The following is a 12,427-nucleotide window of genomic DNA, read 5'->3' on the forward strand; positions in this document are numbered from 1 at the left end:
TTTTGCAAACCAGTAATTATAATCCGTAAATAATGTGCCGTTGTTGAGTGTCTGCGCTGTCTAGAGCTCGGCAGAGTAACCGTGTAATACACTTCCATATCAGTAGGTGGCAGAAAGTAGCTAATTGCTTTGTAGATGTCGGAAACACGGTTTGTTGTGATCACAATATGCGGGAGGCAACGTGTAGGTAAAAAGGTATCTAACACTTAAACCAAAAATAAACAAAAGGCAAGTGCCGCTAAGAAAAGGCATTGAAGCTTAGGGATGGCTATGCAAAACGAAGCTAAAACTGAACTTGCTGGAAAGTAAACAAAAACAGAATGCTGGACGACAGCAAAGACTTACAGCGCGTGGAGCAGACGGCGTCCACAAAGTACATCCGTACATGACATGACAATCAACAATGTCCCCACAAAGAAGGATAGCGTCCACACAACTTAAATATTCTTGATTGCCAAAAGAAAGCAGGTGCGGGGAATAGCGTTCAAGGAAGACATGAAACTGCTACAGGAAAATATCAACAAAACAAGAAAAGCCACCAAAATAAGAGCGCAAGACAATAACTAAAACACTACACACAGGAAAACGTCAAAAACCTCCAAATAAGTCACAAGGTGATGTGACAGGTCATGACAGTACACCTACTTTGAGACAAGAGCTATAGTGAAGCATGGTTGGTTATGGTTTGAATTCATATCCAACAATTGCGAAAACGACTTTTTATTGTCAATATCGGCTGCTGAGTTTCATTTTTCAATGATTTCTGCTGGTTGTGTGCCTCGGGATTTTTTCAATGAATAAAATATGCTTTGGCTCAGAAAAGGTTGAAAAACACTGCCCTATTGGTTGTGCTAACACATGCTTGCATACATGACATACAGATATCTTGTAAAGTTGTATTATCATTAGACGATTACTTCTCATATAGTGATAAGGTGTCAGAGGGGCATGAGAAAACAATACACACGTCTTTGGCCCGGTGGCATGTAGGTGATGGTGCCAGCAAAGGATCAATGAGCATGGCAAAAAATAATTGAGAAGCATTAAAGGCCTACTGAAACCCACTACTACCGACCACGCAGTCTGATAGTTTATATATCAATGATGAAATCTTAACATTGCAACACATGCCAATACGGCCGGGTTAACTTATAATGTGCAATTTTAAATTTCCCGGCAAACTTCCGGCTGAAAACGTTTCGATATGATGACGTTTGCGCGTGACGTCAACAGTGGAAGCGGAAGTATTCGGAGCCCATTGAATCCAATACAAAAAGCTCTGTTTTCATTTAAAAATTCCACAGTACTCTGGACATCTGTGTTGGTGAATCTTTTGCAATTTGTTTAATGAACAATGGAGACTGCAAAGAAGAAAGCTGTAGGTGTGATCGGTGTATTAGCGGCGGACTACAGCAACACAACCAGGAGCACTTTGAGGATAGCAGACCCACTGGCCGAACGACCTCACCTTGACTTCCTCCGTCTCCGGGCCGCCAACCGCATCGGTGATCGGATGAAGTCCTTCGTCGTACCGTCGATCGCTGGAATGCAGGTGAGCACGGGTCGTGATGAGCAGATGAGAGCTGGCGTAGGTGCTGAGCTAATGTTTTTAGCATAGCTCTGTCGAGGTTCCGTAGCTAAGTTAGCTTCAATGGCGTCGTTAGCAACAGCATTATTAAGCTTCGCCAAGCTGGAAAGCATTAACCGTTTATTTCCATGTCCAGAGTTTGGTAGTATTGTTGATCTTCTGTCTATCCTTCCAGTCAGGGACTTATTTGTTTTGTTTCTATATGCAGTAAAGCCCGATGCTATCACGTTAGCTCAGTAGCTAAAGAGCTTCACCGATGTATTGTCGTGGAGATAAAAGTCACTGTGAATGTCCATTTCGCGTTCTCGACTCTCATTTTCAAGAGGATATAGTATAAAATACAAATCCGTGATCCACAATAGAAAAAGGAGAGAGTGTGGAATCCAATGTACTCTTGTACCTAAGTTAAGGTCAGAGCGAAAAAAGATACGTTCTGCACTGCACGCTAGTCCTTCACTTTCACGTTCCTCATCCAAGAATCTTTCATCCTCGCTCAAATTAATGGGGTAATCGTCGCTTTCTCGGTCCGAATCTCTCTCGCTGCTGGTGTAAACAATAAGAAAATATGAGCAGTCCTTCCTCCGGTGTCGTCACGCTACTTCCGGTAGGGGCAAGGCTTTTTTTTATCAGAGACCAAAAGTTGCGAACTTTATCGTCGTTGTTCTATACTAAATCCTTTCAGCAAGTATGACATAGAATGGATCTGCTATCCCCGTTTAAATAAAACAAATTCATTTCAGTAGGCCTTTACAGTAACCTCACAGCCATCTTCAGAATTTGTGAAGTTCTTCCGATGTTTAAAAGGTCTCCCATTGCCACTTGACAACTTTCTGAATGAAAAAGAAAGTCATGAAAACCGCAATTTCCTGCAGACCGTCAGCACAATCTTCACCTCTGGGGCAAAACGCTTTCATCTATCTTGGCTGTCAGAATAATATAACACTGTATGAATGTTCTATTCTTGCACTATGTTATTGCATTTAATATTTTCATAAATATCCAACACCTTATACATCAGGTTATATATTTATATTCATTTCACCATAGTTTGATTAAACTAATGTACGTTTATGGCGGTTTAATTAGATCTCCATGTGACCTTTTTTTTCCAAGTTTGTTTGGGTTTTGAAAAATGAATGCCATCGCAAAGAACTCCATAGCAATACATCACGACACAGTTGAGACGAAGGCCCATATATACATGGATATCTAGCCCAATTTCAACTTAAATCACACTGCAGCAGCAGCTTGAGACAATTACTGTGTGAAGTCCTTAAATACGTCAGACTCACAGATCAGGTGAAGATGACTTAAGTATTTCTAATAAAATACAGATGTCAGTTAGAATAACTGTTGCCATGTCACCAACTTCCGCGCTTAATAGAAGCAACATATTCTTTATCTTACGCATTGATACACCATGGATTCTAGCTACAGTGAAGACATTAAACCTTGAGCAGACAGAAGAAAACCTTGAAGTGAGCTGTACCTCATCCTGAGCAAGACCACAAGGCATTACTAAATAGCTGCACACCACAGATGAACTGTTACAGCATTCCACAGCCACCCTAACCCCAACCGAGTGTACCTCAACTACAAGCAGCTCACATTAAAATTTCTTAAATATAGGATTCCAGTGGCAAAAACCAATATGGCTCCTTGGCTCTGTAATCTCTTTATAAAAGCTTAAGTCAAATATGTCATTCTAAACACGTATAATTAAGGAATGGTCAAAAGAGAATGAAGGACAGGAAACTCAGTAATGGTCAGCGGTGTTAAAAAGAAAACTAGTATTTTTAAAATGATTTCCTCCCGATCAAGTAGACCCTTAACTTGAATTGTAATAACAGTAAAGTAGAAAAAAGATGCACTGCAGTCTGCATTGAACATTTCATCTATCCATTTTCTACTGCTTGTCCCTACCACTGTCGCGGCAGTGGCTGGAGCCTATCCCAGCTGCATTCGGGCGTGAGGCGGGGTACATCCTGGACAAGTCGCCACCTCATCGTATTTTTTGTTTTTCAACTATAATTATTTTGCAATTTTGTCACAATAGTATACATTGTAGGACTGGTAACTATTTGGTAACCATTCAAGGCACAGTCCACTCACAATGAAATGATCAATCTGTGAATTCACTCATTACTCAAGGATTTTCAAAACAGAACGACGTACATTTGGCTTAAAAAGTTAAACACAAATGTTTTATGAACAATCTAAGAATGGGGAGCATATGTCAGTTTTTAACTATGGTAAAAGTACCTCTTCCGTGACCAATTAGTTTTTATTTTCTTCTTCTTTTTTTACATTTCCGGAATAAATATTTACAATACAATACAATACAATAATGATCCCAATCGAATAACATGCAAAGATTCCTAACTAGTCAGACAATGAATACGAGAAAAAAAAACATTTCACAAAATTACTGAGAAGGTTTTTGTTTTAGCTTTTGTCATGGTTCCATAGAGACATCTGCTTAAGAACGACTGGGAGTGTATTTAATAGTGAAGTACCTTCAAAGACATAACAAAGTAAGGAGGTTGTTCTCAGACATTGTCTACGGCAAAGAATGAAGAGATGTTGCCAGGCCAGCAGGTGAGATATAAAGACTCAGAACCAAGATCAACCAAGGTCAAGATGAACAATTTCCCTTGTGGATCATTAGCGTTTGTCTAAGTCTAACAGGAAATAAAAGAACTCCCGCTCAGTTTCAGTGTGTAAAGCTAGCATGTTCTCCAGTTTCCTCTCACAATCAAAAACATGCATGCGATGTCAATTAGATACTTTTAATTGTTCATATGTGTGAATTTGTCCCTTCCAATCTATTCGGTTTTCCCATAACAAACAATTAAATTCAATGAATCTGTTCCAGAGTCAAACTATTACTCTAGGAAATGGGATATAATTGCTATGGTATGAAAAGGGGTAGAATTAAATAAGCTAAGCTTCTCCCTACTCCTTTTCGGACGTGCTGTAATGAAACAACTGGAAATATGTGATGCATTACATTGTATCGTATGCATGTTTGAAATAAACTGAAACTGAACTGAACTGAACTGAACTGAGCTGGGATAGTCATCTCAGGGCATTCAATCGATGGCAACTGGACTGTTTGGTTTGTCTTAGAAGACGTTTCGCTTCTCATCCAAGTAGGCTTTATCAGTTCATGCTCAACCATGTAGATTGGATCCAAGCAAAACAAAATATTTTATGCAGATAAGGCACTACAGATTAATACATCATATTTACTTCTTCACTAATCGCGTCTGAGAAATACTATTACAGTATACGTAAAATACAACACACAGGTAACATAGCCCCTGGTAAGTGTGTATGAATAGAGCCATTTTCTCATGTTCTTGATTTCCTCCCCTACGGGCTTCATCGCACAGCGCAAAATGTGAGGTGTGAATTCTGAAGGTACCCTAGAGGGCAACGCTGCATAACTACGACATCAGCCCATAAACTCTTGGCACACACACACACAGTGAAGCACACAAATCCACACGCATGAACTGTCAGATGTTTCCTGGCCAGTTAGCTTTACGAGCCTATATGTGTCTCCTGCATGTCAGGAGACATGTAAAAAGATTCAGGACTCTGGGGGACCACAGGAGATGTGAGTCAAGGACAGCCATGTAATTGCATTGCAACATGGGCAGAGCTTCAATAGAACATATTGTGTGCCAATGGTATAGAGAATAAAGTATTTCCTTTGTTGCTCTATTTCCAAGAATATTTTTCCACTGATTTTAGTACAACCTCCTTCACAGCCTCAGGCTGTCTGATGTCAGGCCCAGCATCTGCATCCACTGTCTGGTATGCATTAAGATGACCATTGTGATATTTAACCCAAAGCAGTCTTATAATTTCTTTACTTACAGAATCAAACAATTATCCCACATTCAGTAAAGAATACTACCTTCTCAGAGGGGGGTTCACGCAGAAATCTACTCTATTTCAGTGCATTCTAAAAGACCATGACATCCTTTGATGACTTAAATGTTTATGGGCTTGACTCCTGATACATCCAGAGAATTTGAAATATATGGTAAAATAGCAAACAAAACCCTAAGGTCAAATGCAGTAACAACATAAATAGACGGAAGGCGTGGGAGAGACCCCTGGGAGTGGAGACAGCAGGGGGGGGGGGGGGGGGGGGGTTGTAAGGAATATCAACTGTCACAGCTGTGTGGATATGGAGCACACAGCCATAACAGGCACAATTCGTGGCAGGAATGCAGAACAGATCGGTTATACAGGGGCTTGCAGTCCATCAAGACCAACACACAACAAATGCATAATCCACTACTTTTGCCCTATACCACTTTCTTAGGCTAGCATCTCACTGGCACTCATCGAGAGCGGACGCTTCCCTTTCCTCTCTTATCTCTCCTGCTTGCTTCTTTGTCTTGTCTCGTCTTAACTTTCTTATTGCCTCTTTTTGCACTGCTCTCCAAATATAAACATTGGAACTAATTAACTGGCCTCAACGAAATTGACAAGATCTTGGGTTTGGGGGAACCTGCTTGTCGTGACGGAGCGGTTGTTGCTGGACACACGACGGACTCTTGGGAGAAGAAGGAGTGCCGCGTGCCTGGCGACCCTTCCAGTCGAGAACGTGAAGATATCCACCTATTTGGAATTATGACAACATGTCATCTGCTGATTGGAGTACGCGTTGCTCTGGTTTGTCGACAAATTGGAACTTGCTGGCAGTCTTCAAAGTACCCCAAAACTTCCACAAATGATTGGCGGATGCGGGAAGAACTGTGGACACTTTGTGATTTGGATAACATTGGACTGTCTGCCCCGCAGGATGAATTTGAGGACCAGTCATAGACAATTAAGAGTGAAAAGCACATTTTATTTTCACTTGCATACAAAACATTCTAACTTGGATTGTTTCCCTGGCTTCGAGACTCTCCCGAAGGACAGCGCGGCAAAGACACAACAAACTCCCTCCTTGTCTCTCATGGACACACGCCTGTTGTTATTGACTTTGGACTAGCGACTGCACGACACCAAGGCCGCGAAACAAAGACACGCGGCAGGCTTACCCACACACACACACACACACACACACACACACACACACACACACACACACACACACACACGTGTCCACAAAAAATATACTCCACACACACATACCCCACCCCACATCCAACGCCCTCGAGGCGAATCCCTAAGGGGTGATGGACGGCTGGGCAGCGCCTGAAGAGCTGCAGCCTGCCACCGTAGCCCTCACTCCCTCCCCTCTGTTGCAAGTCTCGAGATGTATGTTATATGTGCAGTATATGTACAGTATATGTGCTTTGCTATGGAGGTTTTTTCCCACTCCAGACTGGGCTCCCAAGGATTGTATTTTTTTACTCATCCTTCCCCAGCGTTGACCTTCTTCCCATCTTTTACGAGGCAACCTTGTGGGGACCCCTCAGCGTTTCTGTTCTGTAACCCTGTACACTGTTTGTTTGTCTAATCTTGAACGGGTTTGTGCTGAAAACACATTTTCGTTGTACTTGTGCAATGACAATAAAGACCTACCTATCTACCTACCTACCTACCTACATAAGAAACCCGGCATACTTCTTTACACTTGAATTGATAGACGCAAGAGATATCTGTATGCATGGTTGTCAGGCTTCTATGCCTCATGGAGTGCATTGGCGAGAGGAATTAACTTGGTGAAACGTAGAATAAACAAATATTTACCTGCTACAGAGTTGGGCCTCGGCATCATAAGGAGAGAGGAAGTCTGTTGTGAGTACTGATTTAGCCCCTCTGATGCATGACATGATGGTTGCGGTGGTCCTGCAGCCGCCGCCGATGCGCCACCATGCTGCTGCTGGTCAGTCCTGGCAGGGTTGTCGGCCGAAGTGGCAGACGAGTTGTTGGAGTCTTCCTCTGCTACAGGAGAGCAGGTGTCAGCCCGCATAGTCTGGGCCAGGCCATGGCGGCCGCTGCCCCTCAGGCTGCCATCCTTGCTCCACTCCAAGCTGGAGCCACTGCGGTCGTCATTTTCCGAGGAACTGGTAACAGTGGCTGGGAAATGGAGAATCATTTTAGAGTTAATGAATATGTTTGGTTATTATGTTAAAATTTAGTTCATAATTATACATACTAAACTTTTCAAAACAGTTGACCAAACAACAATTGACAGTATAAGGGTTTGTTATCATGGAATGTAAACTGTAGCTGTAACAACAAAAATAACATTGGTACTTTAAGCAAAAATATGTATTAATATGTAAGAAATTACCCTACAATAAAAACATCTACTTAAAAAGACAATGCTGTTGTATAACCACTACTGCCTACGGATAAACATTTGACTACATTCCCTTGATCGACAATGATGCAAAGGAATCGATTGTTACTTCCAGGATGGCAATGTTCCAAATTCCTGTTTTTATGCACGTGTTGTAATGATCATAATAAATATTGCTGTGACAAGGTGTAGGGCTGCATATAATTCAACTTCCCATAGTTGGAACCAGGTTGCTCTTATTTGGACAGCAACTGAAGGAGACTGATAAAACAGTTGCAACAACGCAGTGCACTCTCAATTTTAACTCAACAGCTTTAAAACCCGATTACTCAACAAATAAATGGACACTTTTAAATACTTGTGATGTCCATCCCTGGTTCATACAGCATACAGTATGTATGCTTTTAGTGATTGCCACCAATACATTAAGTTTTTCATATTTAGTTACTAACTCTGAACTAATTTTTTAGTCCAGACAGGTGTTTTGCTCACATGGGATAAATTATCTAAGCCCTACAAAGGCCACTCCAGCCAACCACACTTTCAATGTTTCTGTGTCAAGGATCATACCTACCCAAAAGAACGCAACTGGTCACATCAACATTAATTAAGTAAAAGGGTTGGTGACTAAGTGACGAACCAACTGGCTAGTCTCTTTTTAAATGGCGTCACTGTAGTGGTTGCTGGTTGCAGGAGCTCTGCGCTCTTGGTGCCCTCTGTGTTCCTGATGTTTCCCTCTTGTTTTCATGTGTTTTTTTGCCTTTTGGTTTGGGCCCCTTTGGGACTACGCAACAATGGGTGCCACTTCCCTGATTTCTGCGGTACTTTCGGGTACTTATTTGTGGACTTTTGGATCTGCCCTAGGGGAACCTTGTGGCCGTGGCCATGTTTGCACCAGAGACCAGCTGCTGGCTCTCTGCCACACCAGAGTCCGCTTGGAGAGACCAGAGGAGATGCAGAGGAGAAGACAGGGCTGCGAGGCTGGCATTGAGCTTTAGGAAAGATGAGATTCCAGGAGCCTTTGCTGGATGAGCATATGTTGGACATTTTGGTGTCCCTGGATGGATTCTTCCTCATCGGCGCGGACTGGACATTGGTGGGCAGCTTAGGACGGAGTCGGCCGTCTTGGTCGCTTTGTTGGGTGTGTTCCTGTCTTTGGCCGTGCTGCCTCTCACCCCAGCAGGCGATAACATGGAGCACCGCAGAGGCGTGGGCATATGAACTTGATATTGTATGTGGCTCTTGAGATGGTGTTTTTGTTTTGTTGTGTTGTTTGTCTATACATGATGCAATCATATGTGCGCATTATATATTATTTTGCTCATTTTTTGTTTTTTTCTTGTGTTTTACTTTGAAGCTGCATGTAGAAAAGCAGCTCTGTGCTCTTTTAAAGTATTTTATGCCCCTTGGGTTCTTTGATGTTTCCACTTGGATTCATGTGTCTTTTCACCTTATTTTTGTGGACCTTTTGAATCTGCACTGTAACACACATAAGCTTTCCTTTGTGTGATAAATACACCCTGTCCTATCCTTCTATCATAGTCCTGATATCATGATGCTGCAGCAACACGTCAATACTTTCACCATGAGGACATCAGATGGTCATTTACTATGCGGCTTGAACGTGTTCTCGAGTAGAAAAAACCCCTCTTGGACCACAAATATATTTCAAAGGATCCATAATTCCAACAAAGGAGCTTTAACCCAGGAAAGTCAGATTACTGTGCTTTTGAAATTCAGTCTGATTCAAACTTCAAAAGGGCAAGAACCGGTAATCGCAGTCAATAATCTGACTGCTAGGAACAACACACCTTTTATTTTATTTTCCCCAAGTTTCAGTCTTGTTAAGGAGTTGAATGGGATGTTGTTTAAAAATGTCATAAAATCCTCCCAGAAAATGTATGGATTTTACACAACAAAGCCAAGGGCTATAAATGTTATACTACTATTTGTTTCTTTCTGACCAGCATTTAGTGTTGCCACTGGTTGTGTCTATAATTATGACAGCATACATAAATTATTTATCAGTCTGCTAAGAGTTGCTCTGCGGGGTCTGAAATACTGACTCATGCTAATTGTGTTCTTTTAAGACTGAGGACTGCCGTATTGAACATACAAACTGTTGTGTTATGTAGTATCCATAAACGTGAATGCATATGCAAAAGTGCAATATATTTATCTGTACAGTAATCTATTTATTTATATCTGCACCTTATTGCTCTTTTATCCTGCACTGCAACGAGCTAATGGAACGAAATGTCGTTGTTATCTGTACTGTAAAATTCAAATTTGAATGACAGTAAAAAGGAAGTCTAAGTGTAAGTATGCCTTTGGGGCGCATTTGTTTGTTCTGTAGAATTACTATTCACCAAAAAAAGATTAAACACCACTTTGTCTGTGCCAAATTGAGGAAAAGGTATTTTAGGAATCAAGACATTTCTGAGATTTTTACAGCAATTGTTAATTGTTCAATGACCATCCATCCCGATGGTCATTGAACAATTAACAATTGCTTAAAACAGGAACTAGAAAAGCAGTACCGAGTATCTTCCTAGATTTATCGTTCGGAATATAAGCCAAAAACAACAATGCAAGGTTATCAGTTTGTCATAATGGCAGTTTTTAAAATTTGCAACGACTGTCTGGCAATACTTTTTCTTATTGCTCTTTGCTACAAGACAGACATCTAACCAACACTATTGAACCACAGAGCCGAGTTCAGTCTATACAAAATACAGAGCTCATTATCAGAATTTCTAGCATGGTTTCTGATAAAGAACCACATGTATTTTATACCACTGCTCAAAAAAATTGAAGGAACACTTTGAAAACACATCAGATTTCAATGGTGAGAAAAAAATGTGGGATATCTATACTGTATGGACAGTTTAATGTCTCAAGAACAAAAGGATGCCACATCTTTTGATGGAAATAAAAATTTTCAGCCTACAGAGGGCTCAGTATATAGACACCCCAAAAATCTAAGTGAAAAAATGATGTGTCAGGCTTGTCCATTTTGCCTAAATTCAATTTCTGCAACTCAAAATTATTTTCAATATCTTGTGTGGCCCCCACGTGCTTGTATGCATGCTTGACAACGTCGCGGCATGCTCCTAATGAGACGACGGACGGTGTCTTGTGGGATGTCCTCCCAGATCTGTCTAAGGGCGTCAGTGAGCTCCTGTAAAGTCTGAGGAGCAACCTGGCGGCGTCTGATGGACCGAAACATTATGTCCCAGAGGTGTTCTTTCGGGTTTAGATCAGGTGATCGTGAGGGCCATTCAATTGTGTCAATTCCTTCATCCTCCAGATACTGTCTGCATACTCTTGCCACATGAGGCCGGGCATTGTCGTGGACCAGGAGGAACCCAGGATCTACTGCACCAGCGTAGGGTCTGACCATGGGTGCAAGGATTTCATCCCGATACCTAATGGCAGTCAGACTGCCGTTCTTTAGCCTGTAGAGGTCTGTTCGTCCCTCCATGGAAATGCCTTCCCAGACCATCACTGACCCACCACCGAACGGGTCATGCTGAATGATGTTGCAGGCAGCATAGCGCTCTCCTTGGCTTCTCCAGACCCTTTCACGTCTATCACAGGTGCTCAGGGTAAACCTGCTCTCATCTGTGAAAAGCACAGGGCGCCAGTGGCGGACTTGCCAATTCTGGTGTTCTATGGCAAATGCCAATTGAGCTCCACGGTTCTGAGCAGTGAGCACAGGGCACACTACAGGACGTCGTGCCCTGAGGCCACCCTCGTGAAGTCTGTTTCTGACTGTTTGGGCAGAGACATTCACACCAGTAGCCTGCTGGAGGTCATTCTGTAGGGCTCAGGCAGTGCTCAACCTGTTCCTCCTTGCACAAAGCAGCAGATATCTGTCCTGCTGATGGGATGAGGACCGTCTACGGCCCTGTCCAGCTCTCCTAGAGTAACTGCCTGTCTCCTGGAATCTCCTCCATGCTCTGGAGATTGTACTGGGAAACACATCAAATCTTCTTGCAACAGCACGCACGGATGTGCCATCCTGGAGGAGTAGGACAATCTGCACAACTTCAGGAGAGTAAAGAAATCGCCTCATGCTCCCAGTCGTGATAATGACTCTAGTAGCTAAAGCCAACACTTGTGGAAAAACAGTTAAAAAAGATCAAGAGGGAGGAACTTGAAATGGCCTCCACCTGCAAAACCAGTCCTGCTTTGGGGGCCATCTCGTTGTTGCCCCTCTAGTGCACCTGTTGTTAATTCCATCAACACCAATGCAGCTGAAACTGATTAACAACCCCCTCTGCCACGTACCTGACCAAAACCTTATCAGAAAAGTGCAATTGAATTCATCCCATACCCTGATAAAAAACTGTTCCTTTATGTTTTTTGAGCAGTGTAGTATGGCTGTGTCAACGTAATTTGTTATAAAATACATTCTTAAGACCGTCCCTTACCTATTATTCCACTGTCCTTACTCTCCAGCGTGGAGGTGGGGCTGGTGATTGTTCCACAAGGGCTGGCGCGACTGAGAGGGGGGCGGCTTGTGGTGCTGTTGAGTGTGGAACACGGGCTGTCCGTGCAGG

At 42.4% G+C, this 12,427-nt stretch overlaps 1 protein-coding gene across 2 annotated transcripts in view; it reads right to left on the reverse strand.

The window, feature by feature from the left end:
• tanc1b (tetratricopeptide repeat, ankyrin repeat and coiled-coil containing 1b) overlaps nucleotides 1-12,427 on the reverse strand; it is a 211,132-nt gene that overhangs the window by 62,216 nt on the left and 136,489 nt on the right. For both annotated transcript variants that reach the window (XM_062069966.1, XM_062069967.1), the window contains exons 6-7: nucleotides 12,299-12,427; nucleotides 7,307-7,636 (exon numbers count right to left, since the gene is read on the reverse strand). The exon at nucleotides 12,299-12,427 is cut by the window's right edge and continues 61 nt beyond it. In XM_062069966.1, coding sequence (XP_061925950.1) covers nucleotides 7,307-7,636; nucleotides 12,299-12,427 — 459 coding nt within the window. The remainder of the gene's footprint in view (nucleotides 1-7,306; nucleotides 7,637-12,298) is intronic.

Source organism: Entelurus aequoreus, linkage group LG14 (assembly GCF_033978785.1).
Source record: "Entelurus aequoreus isolate RoL-2023_Sb linkage group LG14, RoL_Eaeq_v1.1, whole genome shotgun sequence".
NCBI classification, from domain to species: Eukaryota; Metazoa; Chordata; class Actinopteri; order Syngnathiformes; family Syngnathidae; genus Entelurus; species Entelurus aequoreus.